We start from the raw sequence: 21505 nt of genomic DNA on the forward strand, positions 1-21505 counted from the left end.
AGTGAGAATTTCTGCAAGGGGCCAGAGGGGCACTGCAGGTCCTGCTGGGGCTGTGCCTTCCTGTCTTTCATCAGGAGTCATCCTGAGTTCTGCCTTGCTGGCTGTTTGTGCTGCAGAAGACGCTGTGTGTGCTGTGGTTCTGGTGGTTGGAAAAAGAGTCTTGTAAAGATGCATTAAAAATCAGCAAAGGAGTTGGAAAAAGCAGGTTTCATGTAAAAGTGAACACAGGGAAAAGTTCAGTGGCAAGGTTCACTCTGCTGTGGCCTAGATGGTTAAAGCACACAGTGTAAAAGCAGGCTACACCCAATATAAACCCAAAATTACCGACATGGCTGCTGGGGGAGAAGGGCAAAAAGAGTGAGGGTAGGAATGGGTAAGTGGAGTCACAGGGTTCAGAGTCAACCCCCCTGCTCAGCTAGGCCCTGGACTTGACCAGAGGTTTCTGCATAAAGGCTTAACAGCAAGCCCAACAGCACTTAATTGATAGCCTAAGTTAAGCAATTTAACAAAAGAATCACAAGAATTTACCATAATGGTAACTAAGTACTTCAGATTGTAAACAAGGTCCCACTTTGAGCAGTGCCTGGGGCGCTGGAGCAGTGAAAGTGTACAGTTGCAATGAAATGAACTACTGCGTTAGTACATAAATGCCAAATGCATTCTGGTTTGCTGGGGTTACATTGAGACTCACACATGTATTCAAAGGTATAGCTTTATTTTTAATATATTTATTGCTTTTGTTAAACTAAGAAGCTTAATCTGTGACAAATAACACATATAATTAATCATATTTCTGAGCTCACAGCAAATATACAGATTTCATTAGTTCTTATCCACATTTAAAGGCCAAGCCTTTTTGTATGTACTATTAATTATAGAAAAGAATACACAGTTATTTTGTATATCTCCCGTTGGACAGAGGCAAATTAAAAAGATTATGTATGCAATACTGTAATGCAAAACTATTACTGTAAAATGACTCACTGAAGGTTGCTGACACCGTTCTGAGCTGCAAATTCCTAGGCGGCTCTGTGATTTTTCCCCAGTACGTGTGTTCAAAATTCAGCCATTAAAATTAAATGTCCGGGCGGGGCGGGGCCGCCTGGGGGGCGGGGCCACGGGTCACGTGAGGGGCGGGGCGCGGGCCCGGCCCCAACATGGCCGCGTACCTGCAGTGGCGCCGGTTCGTCTTTTTCGACAGAGAGACGGTGAGGGAGCCCTCGGGGCCGGATGGGGCCGGTGCGAAGCCTTTCGCGCTGCCCCCGGGCATCGCAGTCTGCGACTCGGGCCGGGGCAGCCTCGTGTTCGGAGATATCCTGCGCGGGGCCGGGCGCTGTGGCCTGCGCGGCCCGGAGGTGGCTTCGGCCTCGGGAATGCGGCCGCTTTCCGCTGTGGGTTCTGTTTAAACAAAAACCCCAAAGCGCTGCTGGATGTGTTGGTGCTCCGGGTTGCTCTGCAGAAGTATTTGCTGTAACTCTACCAGGAGTCAGCAAAAGGCATGCAGATTCTTGTACGATTGGAGGTGCGGGGCTTTTTATTTTTTTTTTTTTTTTGGTCTCCTTATGTGCCTTAACTATGATCTAAATATGGAAGGTCAGATTTGGTTTTTGCCTCGCTCCCTTCAACTCAGCAGTTTCCAAGCTTACAAGCTAAGGGTGACGCATCTGTACCAGCTGAAGCAACACAGTATCCTGGTTTCTATTGGTGAGGATGAAGAGGGTATAAACCCTTTGGTAAGTTAAATGACGATGAGAGGAAAACACATTTGTAATACAGTTCTTTCTTAAACACTATTTTGATGATCTCTGTTGCCTTTTCTTAAGTAGCTTCTTCCTTCTGGGTCCTATAACATTTTGGTGCCAGGTCATGGCCTACTAATACCCCATGTTTTGCTTATGCCAGATCATCGTTGTTTGTAGGTGAAAGTCTGGAACCTGGAGAAACGGGATGGTGGTAATCCTCTTTGCACTCGAATTTTTCCAGCAATACCAGGTAACAAGCCCACGGTTGTATCCTGCCTAACCGTCCACGAGAATCTTAATTTCATGGCTATTGGTAAGTAAAGCTGAACTATAATAGCTTAAGAAAAATACTACAGTCCGTACTGAGAGGTAAGGAACGTGAATAGATAATACAAAAACCAGCCTGGAAGATCCTGATGATCTTTTTTCTCACTCAGTTGTTACATTTTCCTCACAGAGATACTGTGTATGTTGTGCTATCCTAGAGCTCCAGAGATAAATGCATAAACTTAGCCTATTTTACACTAATAATTTTGATACTTGGAAGCTTTACTTTATGTCATCTTTTCCCTACCAGCTAGGTAAGGCTACGTATTTATTGATCTTAGTACTACGTTTAGCTTCTTTTGGTACAGGAAAAAATGAGAGTTTTGTGATACCTAATGTTCCAGAGATACTTTTTCAAGCGGGTTATACAAACCTTTTTTCAAAGAAGAAAGGAAATTTCTCTTTTTGGATTTGACTATTCCTTGGTAATGTTTCTTGCTTAACTCTTCTGACAGTATAAGAGCAGTAATGTTGTGAGATTCCAAGTGGTCTCAGCTGACTTGGTCCCTACACTGAAATCAAAAAAGCTTTCCCTGTGTGTACAGTGGCCTTCAACCCTAGAACAACTTACAAGACTGGGGCTGTTGACAAGCTATGAAAACTGTGTGTTTAACTCTCTCTTAAAAAATCTCCCTCTGGTCTATTCTACAGTGTGTAGTATGTTTTGAATAAGCAAGGGACTTGAAATTATAGTTACAGTTGCTGTATGGGAAGGCCATTTGTAAAACAAAATACAGACAAAATTAATCTGCATGTGAAGTTTGTGTGTGGAAAGCAAGTTAACCCTTGCTGAACAGTGCTGTCTATCCTATGTGCAGTTGTGTGGCAGCTCTGAACTGTAACTGGAGCAGTGGGGAGTGATTTGGCAAAGATTGACTTGATGTGAGAACCTGTGGCAATCCCATTGCTTTATACCATGCTAGTGAGCATGGTGCTGTTGCTGACTGGAGCTTCCCTAACTTACGCTGGATAAAATTTCAGGCGTGTTGTATAAATAATAGTTTGGTCTGTCTGCTTCTCCAGGTTTTGCAGATGGGAGCGTTGTACTTACTAAAGGAGACATCACTCGAGACCGGCACAGTAAGACCCAGATCCTGCATGAGGGTAGTTACCCTGTTACTGGCCTTGCTTTTCGACAGTCTGGCAAAACAACGCATCTGTTTGTGGTGACTACAGAGAACATCCAGGTGAGAAGCTAGTTGAAAGAAATGTGACTCTGACTTGCAAATTCTGTTGTTTTCAGAGTCTAGTTCAGAGTGATCCCCAAACCCTCGAGTTTCCTCTGTAGTCTTATATGCTTTCAGTGAAAGACTATCCTCACCTGGAGCTGGACACTCACGGATGTGGATTGCGCTGTTCATCTCTCAGTGACCCCTCCCAGGATCTCCAGTTCATTGTGGCAGGAAATGAATGTGTGTACCTTTACCAACCAGACGAACGTGGCCCCTGCTTTGCTTTCGAGGGACAAAAGCTGATTGTTCACTGGTATCGGGGGTACCTCATCATTGTCTCCAAGGACCGGAAGACTTCCCCAAAGTAGGGCTCCTTGAAACAGATGAATTCTTTTTGCTCATGCAGCTTCATGCTTTTTCTCCTTCTCCTTCTTCCCTGTGAAGCTTTCCTCTTGGGGGCAGATTACGACTCTGTCAGATGTTGTTGAGGTTCATCCCGACCCATATATTGATTAACTTCCCTTGTGGGAGTAGCACAATTAAATGTGCTGAATGAGGGGGATTTTTTTCCAGTCCTGTGAATTTCTCAGTGTAACAGGATGATGGAATTTGTGTATAAATACATGGTACTTTCCCTCAGGATCCACTTAGTTTAATTGCCTGAATGAACTCTGTCTTGCTTTCTATACATCCCTAGTTTGAACAGTTATCAAGATTTCAAGTTATGTTCTTCTTGTTTTCTAAAACTTTCTTCTGCTCTCCAGGTCAGAATTTGATGGGAACGAGGCACAGAATTCAGACAAACAAGTCCTGAATATCTATGACTTGTGCAACAAATTCATTGCATACAGCTCAGTCTTTGATGACATAGTGGATGTCCTAGCAGAGTGGGGATCTCTCTATGTACTGACCAGAGACGGCAAGATCCATGTACTGCAGGAGAAGGATACACAAACCAAACTTGAGGCATGTACATTTGTTTTCTTATTAATCTCTGCCTTATGTCTGTAAGATTGTATTGGCTCTGCAGACTGAAAAATTGAACCATTCAGGCAAGTGAATTATATAGCAAGTGACCAAATAGCTTTTTGGTATAGCCAGTGTTGTAAGACAATTGGTATGTAAAGGCCCAAGCACATGTATGCACTAAGATGAAGAAACAACTTGTTTTCCAGGTGTGTTTGAACTTGTTTTGTGGGGTGGTATTTCTCTCATACTGCTCTTACCATGTATTTAACAGATGCTGTTCAGAAAGAACTTATTTGAAATGGCCATTAACCTGGCCAAGAGCCACCACTTGGACAGCGATGGTTTGTCAGAGATTTTCCGTCAGTATGGCGATCATCTCTATAACAAGGGAAACCATGATGGAGCCATCCAGCAGTATATCCGGTACGTGGGGGTCCTCTGGAGCGATGTTGTAGGTAGGAGCAACATAGGCCTTGGTTTCTGTTTCAGCACAGGAATTAAACCAGTCCAAAACAAAAAAAAAAGTCTTACACCATAACTAGTTGTTGCTTCTGATGCATAGCTGAGCAGTCACAAGAGAGTACCTGCTGAAGTTAAGGCTTTTCTGTGTTCTCTTGTTAATTTCTCCATTTATTTTGATTGCATGAGTATACAATGTCTTGTAACATGACTCTTCCCCTCACAGAACTATAGGAAAGCTAGAACCATCTTATGTTATTCGGAAATTCCTGGATGCTCAGCGTATCCACAACCTTACTGCTTATCTACAGATGCTCCATCTGCAGTCCCTGGCCAATGCAGACCACACTACACTTCTGCTGAATTGCTATACCAAACTCAAAGACAGCTCCAAACTGGAAGAGTTCATTAAGGTATTGGGGAGACATGGAATCATGCTACATTTTTATGTCATCATAATAATTCAAAAGGGGTTGTGGTAACATTGTAAATTCCCTCCTCTATGACTGTTAAGAGAGAGAGAGTAATTAATTTACCACTCAGTACCCTAGTTTTTGCTCCTTTATTTTCAAGCTCTTGCTTCCTTTCTCAGTTTGGTTGGTTTGCCATCTGGGTCTGGAGTGTGCTTGCTTCTGCCAGTGCAACTGGCAAGCAAATGAGAAGTGGTTAGACTCCTTCCTTTCTGCATGGGTGATTTTCCCTTGCATGAGACGTACCATGATTGTCCCTGCTCATGTTTTCCTCCTCTGACATAAATGATTACTGCTTCTGGACTGCTAGAATTTTTCTGAGGGACCATCTCTTTGCTTTTGTTCTTGGAGACGAGTGAGAGTGAGGTCCACTTTGATGTGGAGACGGCTATCAAGGTGCTTCGCCAGGCTGGTTACTACTCCCATGCCGTGTACCTGGCAGAGAAGCATGAGCATCACGAATGGTACCTCAAAATCCAGTTAGAGGACATCAAGGTGAGGAGACATAACTGCACGTGTGTTCTTACTGGGGAGAATACCAGTTCCCTAGTCTCCTCTTTAGTGAGAATGTAATTTCACTGACCTCTTTGCTGAGGACAGCATACTGATGAGAGCAGCAGCAACAATACTCATTGCTGTTGGTGTATTGCCTTTCTGCTTTTGTCTTGTGTGTTAGACTAGTTGGGGAAATCAGAAGATCTTGTTTTCTTTCTGATGTGGCTTTTTACAGTGCCCTTTAAGAGGAGCAAGAGTGCTTAGTTGGGGATTCATCTAAATGTTTCCCCCAGGCTGTATCCAGTCTTTCTCCCTGAGGAGGCAAACGAGCAGGAATAGTGAACTAGGTGATAATTCAGAGCAAATGGTATTTGTGGCATACTCACAGCATATCTTCAATGCTTTCTGTCCTAAGCTCAAAGTAGAGAGCAGAGGCCAGTGTCCTGTGATTGTTTTGTTGTCTGTCTTCACAGAACTACCAAGAGGCTTTGCACTACATTGGAAAACTGCCCTTTGAACAGGCAGAGAGTAACATGAAGCGATATGGTAAAATCCTGATGCACCATGTCCCTAATGAGACCACTGAATTGCTGAAGATCCTTTGCACTGATTACCATCCCTCGGGAGGTAATGAAGGCCCTGGGATGCTAGAAGGAAAAAAGGTAGAGTTTGTGTTGACTGAGAGTTGTTGCTCTCCAGTAGCAACTTTGCAGCAAGTGCTTCTGCATACCTTGTGTTGCCGTCCTGATGTTTTAGGTATAATGAGAATTATAACTTAATAAACTCTGCTCACATGAGACCCTACCTGGAATATTGTGTCTAGCTCTGGAACCCTTAGCACAGAAGGGATACGGACCTTTTGGAGTGGGTCCAGAGGAGGGCTATAAAAATGATCAGAGGGATGGAAAACACCTGCTCTGAAGAAAGGCTGGGTGAGCTGGGGTTGCCCAGTCTGGATAAGGGAAGGCTTCAGGGAGACCTCATTGCAGCCTTTCAGTACTCAATTGATAGGAAAGGTGAGGACAAACTTTTTTACAGGGCCTGTTGTGATGATACAAGAGGTAATAATTTTTAAGTAAAAGAGAGCAGATTTAGACTAGATAGAAGGAACTTTTTATAATTAGGTTGGTGAAACACTGAACCAGGTTGCCCAGAGAATTGGTAGATGGCCCCATCCCTGGAAACATTCAAGTCAGGTTGGATGTGGACCTGAGCAACCTGATGAAATGGAAGATGTCTCAGCTCTTTGCAGGGTTGTTGGACTAGATGACCTTTAAAGTTCCCTTCCCACCCAAACTATTCAATGATTCTACGAGAAGCCCATTCTGATGTACTGGTAGTCCTAGAGGCAGGGGTCCTCTTAAAGTTATTGCTCAGGATTGATCCTTGATGTTGTCAGCATCCTGTATTGTGCTGTATCTGTCCTGTCTGAGACTCTGGAAACAAACATTCCTCATGGCAGGAAGGAAGCACTAGAGTGGCTTAGACTGATGTGGGTGCTTGTCTTTTTCTGACTGTTTTACAGGCTAATTCAGAGGAGTTCATCCCAGTCTTTGCAAACAATTCCCGGGAACTGAAAGCTTTTCTGGAGCACATGACTGAGGTGCAGGCTGACTCTCCACAGGGTGTCTATGACACTTTACTGGAACTTCGACTGCAGAACTGGGCACATGAACAAGATGAGCAGGTTTGAGCTCCTCCAGCATTGTGTTTTGAGGGAAAGATTTGGTGTCTGTGAGTCATATTTGCATTCCTGTAATGCTCTTTCCCGCTGGGCATTGGCAACATGAGGCAATACATATGCTGTGCTGGACCAATAGCACAGAAATGGGAAAGCAGCCTAGTATCTGGGAGAATATTCCCTTCAGAATGGCTGAGCTTGTTTTGTTTGTATGTCTTTTAAGGACAGATTCCAGACAGTACAGCCTCTGTGAGCAGATGGCTTGCCCACAAAAGTATCTTTACTTGCTTGCCTAGATCTGTGAGGATGTAGGCTGTTTGGCCAAAGAAAATCAGTCCTGTTTGCTTAAAAGGGTTAAAGAGCAAGTACCAAAACTGACCTGTGTGAAAGAGCTCCAAATTGTAAAATCTTAATGCAAAATAGTGTCTACGTGTAGTGTGTATGTGGGTGTGCCTGGGTTCCTCTTCGTGACCTCTTCCCCCTTTTTGTAGATCAAGGAGAAGTTGCACAGTGAAGCCCTCACCCTCCTGAAGAGTGGAAGGTTCAGAACAGTCTTTGATAAGGCCTTGGTCTTATGTCAGATGCACAATTTCAAGGATGGTGTTCTCTACCTCTATGAGCAGGGCAAACTGTGAGTGTTACTCCTGTCCTTCCCCTCTTGCCCCCACTGCAGCGATTTCTGAACCATGAATGTCTGTACCATTAATGGTAGTGACCTCTTTAGTGTCTCAAGACGGGCATGGTAGATGATTGCTCTGCAGAAATACCTCACTGCTGAAGCAAGACAGTTATATAGAGTGGAAAAAAGACTTGTCTTTGGCTTCTGTGTGAGTCTGGGGGTTGCATGGCTGGGTGAGGTCCCTGTAGAACCTCAAAGGGCAAGATGGAATGTTGCAGCTGAGTCTTTCTCCCATAGTTTCCAACAGATCATGCACTACCACATGCAGAATGAGCAGTACAAGAAGGTGATTGAGGTGTGCGAGTTGTATGGCGACCAAGAGGCCAGTCTCTGGGAACAGGCTCTCAGCTACTTCGCACGGAAGGAGGAGAACTGCAAGGAGTACATTGCTGCAGTGCTGAAACACATCGAGAACAAGAATCTTATGCCTCCACTGCTTGGTAATGACATACGACATTCAACCCTCAGCCTCCCCTGCCATAGAACCCCAACCCAAGCAAAAACCAGAAACACAAACCACAAAAGACTCCAACCCAGACTAGTTTGTAGTGCTTTCTGTAGATCAGACATTAGAAGAATCAATGAAATTGGGCCTACCAGTTGAAGTAATAACCTGCTCCCTAGGGAAAAACAATGTCAGTCACAGCTCCGTAGTTAGGGAGAAAGATCTGCAGTTTCAGTGAGATGTCTCATACATGATTTCTGTCTGTCCTGTCAATGTGGGGCAGTGCAGGGTGTGCTGAAACTCCTGTTGAGCCTTGGTGGATAACTAAAATCCAATCCACTACTAGATCCTTCCTTTGTCGCTTTTGGTCTGAGTTATCCAGATATGCTCCCAGTTGCCCATTTCTGGAAGAGATCAAACTGAAAGAGAGTCTTTAAGTGAGCTCTTCCAACTCCATGAGAATGCCAGCTGCCTTTGCCTGTAAGTGGCCTGTCCCAGGAAAGCAGTCTGCCCTGGCAGTACAAGCATAGCTGCAGTTTTTGTGCTTCTGTTTAAACTAACATCTCAGTTACTCTCAGTTGTGCAGACGCTGGCTCATAACTCCACAGCCACCCTGTCTGTGATTAAGGATTATCTTGTCAACAAGCTGCAGAAGCAAAGCCGCCAGATAGACCAGGATGAGCAGAGAATTCAGAAATACCGAGAAGAAACTACGAGGATCCGCCTGGAAATTGAAGAGCTAAAAGCAAGGTGCAGGAATGTGTGCTGTCTTGTCTAGTCCTATTCAAGGATAGGACTGCTGTTGTCTTTTAGTAAGGTGAAGTGTAGTTTGTCTTTCTCATGCTTCTCCATCTTGTCACTCAGTCCCAAGATTTTTCAGAAGACCAAGTGCAGCATTTGCACCAGTGCATTGGAGCTCCCTTCAGTCCACTTCCTGTGCGGTCATTCCTTTCACCAGCACTGCTTTGAGAGCTACTCTGAGAGTGATTCAGAATGTCCTACTTGCATGCCAGAAAATCGCAAAGTGATGGACATGATCCGAGCCCAGGAGCAGAAGAGAGATCTGCATGACCAGTTTCAGCATCAGGTAGGGTAACATTGCCTATCTTACCACGTTGAAATAAATAGAGTTTAGATTCATTTACAGTCCTGTAAATGGAGGCTGGTAGAGACAGGTAAGGCTTGAAAGTATTTTGTAAACAAGGTTACCTGGATAATGTGCCATTAGACCCTAGGGTGACTGCATTGTGTAAAGGGCATGGGGAGTCGTTATCTCTGTGAAGGTGAAAGAGAGAATCTGTCCTCACCTGACCCTCATATAGACCTCGAGACCTGTTGGTCAGTGTGACAGCTGGTCAACAGCTTGTACAGAAGTAATTAGGGAGAAAGGGAGGAGAACAGTGTGAATTGGAATAGGGACAGCACCAAAATGTGGCATCTACCTTGTGTTCCCCAAGGATTAATTAAGTGGTGAGGGTGAGAATGGGACATAGCTGGAAAATGTTAACACACATGGAAACTGGAGCAGTTGAGGCACTCACTTTCCTGCTTAATTCAGTTGCTCGTTGCCTTGGTGCGTGGCTCAGAAGTGGCATTGAAACAGGAGCTGGGATGGCCAGTGTCAGAAAATGTAGCAGGTTCTCCTGCTACAGCCAGCCCTTGCATGGACTGAGCAAAGTGTCCTGTCCACTAAACCAAAGGCTTTTAAGTGCACGGGGATAAAGGAAGGAGGCTAGAAGCAAGAGGCTCTGAAGGCTTTTACTGACGCTGCTGCTTTGTGTCTGGCAGCTCAAGTGTTCAAACGATGGCTTCTCAGTCGTTGCTGACTACTTTGGTCGCGGCGTCTTCAATAAGCTGACCCTGATCACGGACTTGCCCCCGGGAAAGACCGCTACCACCATCGAGGCTGGCCTGCAGCGGGAGCTGCTCATCCACACCAAGCGCAGTACCTGACTCCCGGCCGTGTCCCCACGCCCTCTCGTGTTGTACGGGTTCCCCGCTGTGTCCTGCTGTGCTTGCCTTGGTCCCCAATAAAGCAGCGTGGCCAGGCAGAGCCGCTCGGCGCTCACCGACAGCGCGGCCCTCACGGACCGGCCGGGGGCGGGGCTCCTAGGGGGCGGGGCTCCTAGGGGGCGGGGCTCCTAGGGGGCGGGGCTCCTAGGGGGCGGGGCTCCTAGGGGGCGGGGCTCCTAGGGGGCGGGGCTGCGGGGGCGGGGCTGCGGGGGCGGGGCTGCGGGGGCGGGGCTTCGGGGGCGGGGCTCCGGGGGCGGGGCTCCTGGTGGGCGGGAGGGGGCGGGGCTTCCCCGCCGGTCACGCGGCGGGGGCGGGGCGCGCGGCGCTGAGGGCTGGAGGTCATGGCGGAGCCGGCGGCCGCCGCGGGCCTGGGGCGAGCGCAGGCTGGCGGGGCCGCCGACGGGGAGGGCGCTGATCCGCTGCTGCCGCGGGAAAAGAACGGCGTGGACGGCAGAGCGATCCGCGTGGGCACCCGCCGGAGCCAGGTAGGCGGCGGCAGGACGGGGGCGCGGGCGGTGCTCCCGCCCGGTGCGTCGCGGGCGGCGCGGGGTCTGAGTGCTTCCCGGCGCTGAGGAGCGGCCGGGGTTCCCCGAGTTCGCGCGTCTCCACTCCCGCCGTGGCATTCCGGGGAGCAGTTTGGAAAGCCCTTCCCTCGGAAGCCAGGGGACGGTCAGCTCTGTTAGCGCTGTCGTGGTGTGGGGCTCTCGGGTCTGGCTGGCGCCGACTGGCAAAGTCTGGTCTTGTAGGGAAAACCCCCCAGTAACTGATGCTTGCAGCCCGCTCAAAGCCAGGGAAGGGACGTACCCAGAGATAGAGAAGGTATCTGTTGCCAGCGGGCTACAGTAGGGAGGAGCAGCCTCGCGAAGGGAGATAAGCGACCCTCGGGTCTTTGCACTGAGATTATCTCGTTCCTTTTGGTAGCACGTTCTAGGAAGAATTCCGTGCTGTCACAAAGACATTTTACGTAGGCATCAGGACAAGGGAGATAGCCGTGCATATATGCTATCTCATGTAATAACCTGAGGCTTTTGGGGCGCTTTGCAAAGGGAGGCAGCTACATACATTGATTGTACTTGTAGGGAACTGCAGTACTGAGAACGACGCTAATTACCAAAGGGTCTTGAGCTCTTCGGTGGGAGAAAAGCTGAAACTCGTCTGTAGTTGCTTGAGTCTGCTGCCGCTTGCATGTGCAGAAACATGATGCATTACTGATTGTATTTTACTTGCTTCTGATTTTTCTTATGCAATGGAATGTTCTTCATGCAGTTTACTGCTTTGAGATCTGTTTCTTGCTGTATGTGATGATGTAAGCTATTACTTTTGTGTGTGTGTGTTTGTAGAACCTTTAACTAGGTCTTCGTTCTTACAGAGGATAAGTAACTTGTATTTTACACTAACTGTGGATTTTTCCACCAGCTCAGTGAAATCCTACTGGCTTCTCCCAAAACTTGCAGTATTGGTAAAATTCATACTCTTAGAGAAAGTGGGAGGCTTTAACCCTAACCTCAACCCCTGCCCAGTTGCAATATGCAATATGAATTGTTCTTTCATCGCTGAGCAACAGAATAATGGTTTTGCGTACTTTTCTGCCCACTTGTTGATGAGTGGTCATCATTCAGCAGTTGTGTTCCACATAGGTGAAACCAAGAAGTGAAAGCATGAGAATAGTGATCTGTAGGTTTCTGTTGTAATCACTCTCCCAAACTTGATACATTTATTGCAGTGTTTCATCACTGGTTGCACCACAGTAATGCTGGACATGGGAAGATGTTGTGGCACTGTAGTCAATAAAAGCAGTTCTTCAGTGAAGTGTTCTGGTCATGACAGGAGTTCACACAGTTCAAGGAGTTTGTACCTATGAGTGATTTAACTTGAGGCAACCTATTTCTAATGCTTTTGATTTAGAGAGAATGTACAGGTCATGCGTGCCTGGCTGTGGGAGAGTGACAAAGCCTCCTTAGCTACTGTATGGACAATGTGCTCTTTCTTTAGGACTTTGTTTTCTGCTTCCTTGTAGCTGGCCCGGATTCAGACTGACAGTGTAGTTACGACGCTCCGTGAGCTATACCCTGACCTCCACTTTGAGATTGGTAAGGGTTTTTTTTTGGATGTTGCCCTGGGATAGATAGCAAGGGGCAGGAGCCAGCGGGTTATCTTTGTGTGCAAGAGGTGTGTGTAGAGTCAGGAGGAGGAGGTCTGTCTAAATTTATCTGAGAGTGCCATCTGAATTCAGTTCAGTTGTGTGGCTGAGCAACTGCTGCTGCTTGTTTCTTCTAGGGCAGATAGCTGGATTTCAAGCCCTTGATGATTTAAGTGCTGAGTATGCGATGAATATGGTGTTGTGTTGCTACATTTGCAAACTTTGTATTGTTCTGGCTGCGCCCTTCTGGGCGCATTTTCTGGTCTGGGGCTCAAGGCTTTCAATAGCAATAACAGGGGCTCAGCTGTGCATTGAAGAGAACTGCTTTACACGTGTTCACTGGCACTCCAGAGACAGACCATGGCAGTTTCCTCTGGGTCAGCTCTTCCCCAAACCTGCCCTCTTTCACCTTGTTTTTGTTTTTGAGGACAGTGAAAGAAGTCTCAATTTCACTTAAGTGCAATGTATTTCTAGAAGTGAGCTGCTCATGTATTGAGCTTGAGTCAGTGTTCACACAGTAGTGTGTGACTGCTTGTGCCATTTTGCATAGATATTTTCAGCCTAAGCCCAGTGCTTTTATCAAGCCTCACATTTTACCTGTACTTTCTCTGAGCAGTGGCCATGTCAACAACTGGGGACAAGATCTTGGATACAGCACTTTCCAAGGTAAAGGATCTTCTTTTATTCAAGAACTAATTGTATTTATGTTATATTGGTTGATGTTTCTTTTGTGATTTGTGTTTTTCCATTTATGTGTAGATTGGAGAGAAGAGCCTCTTCACCAAGGAGTTGGAAAATGCACTTGAAAGAAATGAGTAAGAACTTACTGTTTTGTCTTTCTCCTTAGCATTTGGTGCTCTTTGGACATATTTGGCTTGCTGCACAGGTGATCTACTTTCCTTCAGTCCTGGTACCTCTCAGGCTAAAAAAAGGAATCCTTTGATAAGTCGCTGTCTTTTTCCCCCCCTTTTTTTCTCTCTACCATGGGCTCAGGCCATGTATTTTGAAGTGGAGCTGTTGTGTCACTTGGTCTGCCCCAGTTAGGTTTTTTTCTGTTATTTGTGTATTACATGCTGTAATACACAGAGAGGATGTGATCCCTTCTCCAAATTGATTCCCAGAGGAGGTTCAAACTTTTCTGTAGGTGACGTGCAGGCCTCTGGTAGATCCCCACATGAGCTCCACTATCTGTTCTCTGATTACTGTCCTCTTAATTTTTAGGGTTGACCTTGTGGTTCACTCCCTGAAGGACCTGCCAACTTCTCTTCCTCCTGGCTTTACGATTGGCGCTGTCTGCAAGTAAGTGTGGACATGAGACTTGATTCTCTTGAGAGTCTTGAATTTTACAGTGTTGGTAAAGGAGAGCAAAGGCAGTGTAGGTCCTGTGATTGGTCTCCAAAACAGTGGAAGCTCTAGTGGAACACTAGGGCTGCCCTAGTGTTCCATAGCTGGCAGGTGTGCTGAAAATTCTTGCTTGTACAGTGATGAAGTATTTTGGAGACAGAGATAGTTCTTCCAGGAAATTATAGCAGAACTGTTGAGCTTACCAGCCTTCCCTTAAATGATGTGTCAGGCATTCTGCACTTGCATTATTTTGCAGAAGGGAAAACCCACTTGATGCTGTTGTCTTTCATCCTAAAAACTGTGGAAAAACACTGAGCCTCCTTCCTGAAAAAAGGTGAGTGGGAGAAGAAGGGGAAGATATGTGTAAAAACAGAAGGGGTCAGTTGGTTGATATTTTCCATTGGCAAGTCAGTCAGCTCATTGCTTTATCCTGTAGTGGTTTTTACACTGCCTTTTGTGAGCATTCCACAGACATTAACTTGGACCCACTTGCTAGAAAAAGTAACGCTGTCTCACAGGAGTGAGGTTCATCTCTCAAGCCAACCTTGAGTGGCAATGCTTTTTCAAGTTAGAACCTTTCTTGCCACTATCTCTCGAGTGAATTCCTGGTCCTTGGTGTTCTGCCTACTGCTAGGGAATGCATACAATGCAGACGGGGTGTCTGGTGCAGGATTTTGGCTTTCATGGACCTGAGCTATGCTTCTGTTCTCATTCAGCCTATTCTGATTTCTTCCTTGTGTTTTTGGCATCCCTTTCTTGTGGTTTCTCCATTTTTAATGACCTGTCTTTCCATAGAGATTATTGGAATCCTTTGTCTGAGACACATGAGTGAAATTACTCAGATTAAGGTAGCTATTGGAAAGATATTTTTTCATATATTAAAGTGAAAGAAATAAACTAGTCATGACACAAAGACATGTGTTTCTGTGTATTTGGATAGCAAGAAAATCACATCTGGTTTAGGTTTCAGGTTACCAGAAGGAGGAAGCAGAAGGGCACATACTGATTTCTTCAGTCTCATGACCAGAGACAGGACTCAAGGAAACTGCATGAAGCTGAATCAGGGGAGGTTTAGGTTGGATATTGAGACAAGGTTCATCACCCAGAGAATGGTTCAGCACTGGAACAGGCTTCTCAGGGAAGTGGTCACAGCACCAAGCCTGACAGAGGTCATGGAGTATTTGGACAACCCTCTCAGGCACATGGTGGGATTCCTGGGGTGTGCTACACAGGGCTAGGAGTTGGAACTCAGTGATCCTGATGGGTCCCTTCCAAATCAGCATATAATATGATTCTATGCAAAGAAGTGAACAGCATATATCTCGAGAGAGGAAATGCCCAGATTTGCAGTTTTCTGTGGTTTTCAGTTATATACTCAAAGGTCCTCTGCTTACTGCATTTCTGTCTTTGATAAAGTTCTTCTGTTTTAGTCACTTCATCACTTAGTTGTCTAGCTTTGTCTGGTTCATTTGGGGCAGTGGAGTCTTTTTTCTGTGAAAAATGTTGTCTTTCAATGAGGTTTCATCAGTCCTTGACAGTGGCTAAGGGTTGCTCATCAGAAGCATATCTTGTAAATTGGCTCCTTGGGAGTTGCTTCAGACATGCTTTGTGCCAAACTTCACAGAGTGATTTTCTTTCTTCTAAGGAGATACAAATCATTGACTGGTTTTTTGATCTTCATTTCAACTAAAAAAAAAAAAATTACTATTTGTTACCTTGAAACTTCTGTCATATATGTGGCTGGGGGTAACTGTTAGGAGTGTTCTGGATTTCAGTGATTATATTTTTCCCTATAGTGTGATTGGAACCAGTTCACTTCGGAGAGCAGCTCAGCTCAAGAAGAAGTTCCCTCATTTAGAGTTCAAGGATATTGTATCCTTTCCTGGCAAGCCGTGGGAGTTGGGTAAAGCTGCAAACAGGAAAGTACAACTTTGCGTAAAATCTAGATTCGAGGCTGATTTGTGCCACTTGATTTACAAGAACAAACTGCTTCCTCAAAGGCTGTTTTCCACTACCCTGTTCTGAGGGGGAGGTAGCACTGTAGCCATTCTGTCCTCTGCTTCTCATGAGGCTGGGAAGAAGCAGCCAGCCTTGATCTAGCTGGGGGTTCAGCGTACAGATGAATTATATATTTTGCAGTGTTTGAAAAACTGCATGACGGTGCCTCCCATGTGTTTGTCACGGGTGTGTGACCAAATGTTGCTGGGTTTCCAGTAACCCTGGATGCTGTTTGGACCACTAATTCCGTTGTGGGTGGCTGACCTACTGAGAAAAGGCATTGTTACTTCAGTCCTAGGAGCAGAGTTCTTTGCAGTGCAGAAGGAGTTGGGTGCTAATAGTGTACTTCAATGGTGTGCGTATCTTAGTAGACTCAGTGCTTGAGTTTTTTGAGAATATTACATAATACTTGGCACAATTATATTTTAAGAAACAATCGTGCACATTTAACACTTCTTTGAGAATGGTACTGATTTGGAGCCTGTTGGATTCTGTACAGTCTGTAAAGACTTAGCTGGTTGTAGGACTGTTTTCCGGCTGTTTCTATGCTTGCTTAATCACTTCTACAGAGAGGAAACTTAAATACCCGTTTAAAGAAGCTAGATGAGAAGGAAGACTTCAGTGCCATCATCCTGGCTGCTGCTGGGCTGAAGAGAATGGGCTGGGAAAATCGCATTGGCCAGGTGAGGTGCAGCAAAGCAGAAAATACCATTCTCTGCTGAAATAGCAACTGTTTGCCTTTCAGACCTTGTGGTTGTCCTGTCCAGGATAAGCCTGCAATCTCCTGACTCCATTGCCATGTTAGCTTTGATTTGAGGCACTTCTGGAAGGAGTGGTTGGGTTTTTTGGTTGGTTGCTTTTTTTTTCACACAAAATTTTTTCATGTTCAGCTTTCCATGGTTCAGTAATAGTTTGTAATCTGATTGTCTCATAGCACTCCACAGCACTTGTGTCTAGCAACGCAGCAGTATGCAAGGCTGAGATTTTAGTGATTAGCTAATTCACAAAGTGTTACACTTCAGCTGATGGAAAGTGTGTTACCTCACTTTTGTGGTGGAAACACTGAGGCATGGGAAGGGAGAGGTGATATTTCTTTGGTCTGACATTAAATCAATTAATATTAGAGGCAGGAATCTGGCTCTTGTTTTCTATATTGTGAACAGTTCAACTTGAGTTAACTCTTGATTTTACTTTCTTTCAGCTCCTAGGCCCGGAAGATTGTCTGTATGCTGTTGGACAGGTACTTTACAACTTTTGTTCCTTAAAGGGCACTGAAAGCCAGCAGCAATATGATATATCTGAGTAGTTAACTGTGATGAAGGCTTCTCATGTCTTGGTTATCAGAAAAGTACTTTGATCTCTTTTGTTGGCTGTTACACTGTTTGAGGCACAACTTGTTAGGAGACTGGGAGTCTGCTCTTCTACCCAGTGTGTTAGGGGCTGGTTCCTATCAGTAACAGAAGAAACAGTAAATGGGAAGGGTAAATCCATGCACAGCTAGAGAGAGGCAACACAGTAGATATGGGGCAGGTTCTGGCAGAGTCAGTATGGTGCTGCACCAGGGTAACTGCAAAGCCACTGCAGTGACTTTGGCTGTGATGCTCCCCTTTGTGCATGGTGTCCTGACTCCTGCAGGGTGGAGCTGAAACGCCTGCCTTGGAGCACGTTGTTAGTGCTCCTGTTTTTGGATGGGCTGGCTGCGTGGCTGAGTTTATGCAGCTAGTATCAAATTTGCTAAACCGGAGCTGGTGATCTGTTAGTGATTGCAAGCAACAAATCTACACATTCAGTCTGAAAAAGTGATTTTGATCAGGCATTTGTTAAGTACCTCCAGAGTTCTAGAATGGTTTGAGGTGGCAGCATGATCTTTAACACCTGCCTGAATAAGTCCTGATCTTCTGTTTATAGCAGCTACTGTAGGACGACCCTGCAGCCAGTGGAGTGTACAGTAATTAATTTCTGTGAACATTCTTTTTCCCTTAGAGCCTCTGAGTTCTGTTTCATGATCAATGCTGATGTATGAGGTTGAAGAATTATATTTTGTTGTGTGTTTCTTCCCCTAGGGTGCCTTAGCAGTGGAAGTTCGTGCCAAAGACCAAGAGATACTGAATATGGTATCTGCCCTGCATGATGCAGACACAGTGTTGTGCTGCATTGCTGAGAGAGCCTTTATGAAGCGTTTGGTAGGTCTGGCACCCTTCTTCTGCCTGCAGCAGTAAATGCTGATCTGCTAGTTGACTTGATGCCATAATATGGGAAATCTGTTACACTTCTCTAAAACTGCAAAGGACACTGCTTCTGAATCAAAAAGGGCCAGAAGAGTGATGGGCAGGGTTGTGTGCAGCCTAAAATTTTCAGAGGCCTCTGCTTTGAATGTTTTGGGTGGGAGCCTGTGTCAGCTGCTTTGTGTTTTAGGAAGGTGGATGTAGCGTCCCTGTTGCTGTCAACACCCTGCTGAAGGATGGCCAGGTGAGGAGTACTCTGTATTTTTCATTGATTATTTCTGAAAACCTATTCCAAGTGTGTGCATGTTTCCTTACCTTTTCCTGAAGCTAATTTCAGCAGGTATCTTTATAGCCAGTTGGGGTAGATAGTATCCTGACTTGACTCTTGTGTGTTTGTGTCCAAAGCAGGAGTACAAGAATGGGTCTGGCTTACTGAAGCTGTCTTTCAGAAAATTTCCTTATAATATATACCAGATTCCCCTCTCCACCCCTGCTGCTTATTTCATGTCCTGAGGTCTGAAAGCATTGCTTTTGACCCTACCAAACCTGTTTTTAGACAGTGGAGCGTGATTAAGGAGGTGGGAAACTAGAAAAAACTTCAGACTTTTCCTTGAGAAGTCACATCTTCCCTAACAGGGATTACTTTTCTTTATGCTTGTATTGTACCACTATTCATGCTGATCCCACTCTATGACAAAAGCCCTTCCTGCCAGACTTAGCTTTGTATAGTGGGTGGGATTTTTTAAAGAGGGGGTAGTTGGCTGCCTGTTTGTTTGTTAATGTGGTAATGACCCATTCTGTATATTTTTCCAAGTTGTATTTGACAGGAGCAGTGTACAGCTTGGATGGATCTGACAGCCTGAAGGAGACCATGCAGACTGGTGTTAGTTATCCCCATCAGGTATGGGAATCATGGTGGCTTCAAAATTCAAACCTGAAGCTAAATGACAGAAACTGGGCCTTTAGAAATAGACTATATTTGGTCTGATTTCTTGTAACCTGTAACAGCACACTGTTCTCGAGGCTCTTCAGACTAGGTTTTACCCTGTTTCATGGGTGTTTTAATTTCTTGCCCACTGTTTTCCTACTGCCTTACTTTGAGGTGTTTATTTGCAGAATGAAGACGGACCGAATGATGACGTACAGCATGTTGGCATCACAGCCAAGAACGTTCCTGGTCAGGCCCAGGAAGCTGCAGAGAACCTGGGTGTTGAACTAGCTAGTTTACTTCTGAGCAAGGGAGCAAAGCATATCCTGAGCGTGGCAAGGCAGCTGAACGATGCCCGCTGAACCTGGGGTGTGCTGGCTCTAGCTACAAGTCTGTGCAGCTACATCGTGATCCTCTGCAGGGATTTATTTCAACATTCACACCAGTCTTACCTGATGTTTGGGTGCAAAAAACCTGAAATATGAAGTTAACTTGAGTAGTTTCTGCTCCTCAGTTTTCACTCCTTTCCACATTTCTCTGAATTGTTAAGCATCTCTATGAATTGTCAACAATTTTTGTAGCTAGAGAGCTAACAGAAAAAAAAATAAAATACAAATGTTGGATTTCATTTAGGAGCAAAGTGCCCATTAGGTTATTAACTGGATACTCAACTGTGCTGGTACTAAAATGCTGTACTGTGCTGGGAGCTTTTGGGAGTCATTATTTGGGCCTTTTCACTCACTGGACCACTGAAGGCTCCCCTTAGGTTCCTGACACCATGTTCCTTATAGTAAAGCAGCAGAGATGCTACATTCACCCTTGGCCTTAGTGAAGGTAAATTAAGTTCAGCATTATCAGGTAGATGCACCTGATGTACTGGCCAATTGGCTAGTGTTAGATTGATTATATATACATACATTAGCTGTACTAGCTAGATTGGCTAGTATTAAATGAGGGACAGCCATTTTGGTTTCCCTTGTATTGCCCACGGAACTCATGAGAGCCAGTGAAGGGGGAGCTGAGGCAGAAGCTCCAGATCCTGTGGCTTCCTGCACTTGCTACTAGGAAACATCCTCTGAGCAGGGTTTGAGTTACAGTGCCTTGCAGAAACACTGTAACGGCACCGTGTTGGGGTCCCGTTTTGTAAATAAAGCAGTTTTATTTTCTAGGCAACCTCCGCTGAATGTACCAGAGATAGGTAAGAGTTAAGATCCTTAGGGAGCAGCTCTCTCCCGCTCAGAGTTCGACTGGCCCCCGCTTTCCTGCCCCCCCTCCCAGCTCCCCGCAGCCACGGCCGACCACGCCTCTCGTCCCCTTCCCTCCGCGGATCGCAGCTCTCCCGGTGAGCAATGGGGTGGCCCTGAAAAGGGCCTTTGAGTTGGGTCGGGAGCGCCGGCCGGCCTAGTACTCCTGCGACTGTTGCCCGCTGCCCTTCTTGACGGTCTTCTTGGGCAGCAGCACGGCCTGGATGTTGGGCAGCACGCCGCCCTGCGCGATGGTGACGCCGCCCAGCAGCTTGTTGAGCTCCTCGTCGTTGCGCACCGCCAGCTGCAGGTGGCGGGGGATGATGCGCGTCTTCTTGTTGTCGCGCGCCGCGTTGCCCGCCAGCTCCAGGATCTCCGCCGTCAGGTACTCCAGCACGGCCGCCAGGTACACGGGCGCACCGGCCCCCACCCGCTCCGCGTAGTGCCCGCGCCGCAGCAGGCGGTGAACGCGCCCTACCGGGAACTGCAGCCCAGCCCGGGACGAGCGAGACTTGGCCTTAGCGCGGGCCTTGCCGCCGCTCTTGCCGCGGCCGGACATGGCGCTCACTCCGCCGCTGAGCCGATGCGGCCGAGGCGCCGCGCCCGGCGATTTTATAACCTCCCGCCAAGTAGGGTCCCGCTCATTGGACAACGCCACCGCGCCTGGCTATTGGTGCGTTCGCCGGAAGAAGCTTTTTGCTGACTGGTCGCTTGTGTGAGACCAACGCGCTTGCTCTGAATGGGTTGGCCGCGGGGTCCGAGCAATCAGCGAGCGAGGCGCCAAATTTAAACCACGCCAGGCTATTGGCGGGGCGCTGCCGCCGGCCTCAGCGAGCATGCGCAGTGCCGGCATCATGGCGCGGGCCGCGGTCCCTCAGAGCCCCGGGAGCCGCCCGGCCGGACCCGCGTGAGGGCCCGAGCCAGGCCCGGGGCCCGGCTCCCACCCAGGGCGAGCAGAGGGGCTCCCGGGATGCCGACAGACTGAGCGGGATCCCTGCCTGTAGGGGCATTTGCCTTAGGGTGGCACATGCGGTGAAGAGCAGTTGGGGATGTGAAAGAACCTACCATGAGATGCTTTTTAGGGAATTCTGGGAATGTGTAAAATATAGTATGGGTTTCTAATATGGGTATATTAAGAGAAGCATCAGAGGAGAATGAGGAGTCAAAGTGGATT

The 21505-nt window shown here is 46.6% G+C and overlaps 3 protein-coding genes across 3 annotated transcripts; 2 read left to right on the top strand and 1 right to left on the bottom strand.

Moving 5' to 3' along the window:
- The first annotated feature begins 1133 nt into the window (after positions 1–1133).
- Positions 1134–10492, top strand: VPS11 (VPS11 core subunit of CORVET and HOPS complexes). The gene is made up of 16 exons (XM_064397634.1): positions 1134–1311; positions 1585–1733; positions 1920–2055; positions 3093–3256; positions 3358–3605; positions 4006–4207; positions 4482–4633; positions 4896–5082; positions 5491–5634; positions 6108–6296; positions 7160–7321; positions 7807–7946; positions 8232–8434; positions 9018–9189; positions 9304–9526; positions 10228–10492. Exons 1-16 carry the CDS (start codon positions 1158–1160, stop codon positions 10390–10392), a joined length of 2790 nt encoding a protein of 929 aa, XP_064253704.1. The 5' UTR covers positions 1134–1157; the 3' UTR covers positions 10393–10492.
- Positions 10493–10741: 249 nt separating this feature from the next.
- HMBS (hydroxymethylbilane synthase) lies at positions 10742–19715 on the top strand. Its single transcript, XM_064397883.1, has 13 exons — positions 10742–10937; positions 12470–12542; positions 13209–13258; positions 13352–13407; positions 13814–13891; positions 14193–14270; positions 15733–15808; positions 16504–16617; positions 17136–17174; positions 17998–18117; positions 18350–18403; positions 18974–19060; positions 19276–19715. The coding sequence occupies exons 1-13, from the start codon at positions 10794–10796 to the stop codon at positions 19447–19449; spliced, it is 1143 nt and encodes a 380-aa protein (XP_064253953.1). The 5' UTR covers positions 10742–10793; the 3' UTR covers positions 19450–19715.
- Positions 19716–20221: 506 nt separating this feature from the next.
- Positions 20222–21313, bottom strand: LOC135285536 (histone H2A). The gene has a single exon (XM_064397884.1). It carries the CDS (start codon positions 20888–20890, stop codon positions 20489–20491), a length of 402 nt encoding a protein of 133 aa, XP_064253954.1. The 5' UTR covers positions 20891–21313; the 3' UTR covers positions 20222–20488.
- Between the last annotated feature and the right edge of the window lie 192 nt (positions 21314–21505).

This window comes from Passer domesticus, chromosome 23 (genome assembly GCF_036417665.1).
Source record: "Passer domesticus isolate bPasDom1 chromosome 23, bPasDom1.hap1, whole genome shotgun sequence".
Classification (NCBI taxonomy): Eukaryota; Metazoa; Chordata; class Aves; order Passeriformes; family Passeridae; genus Passer; species Passer domesticus.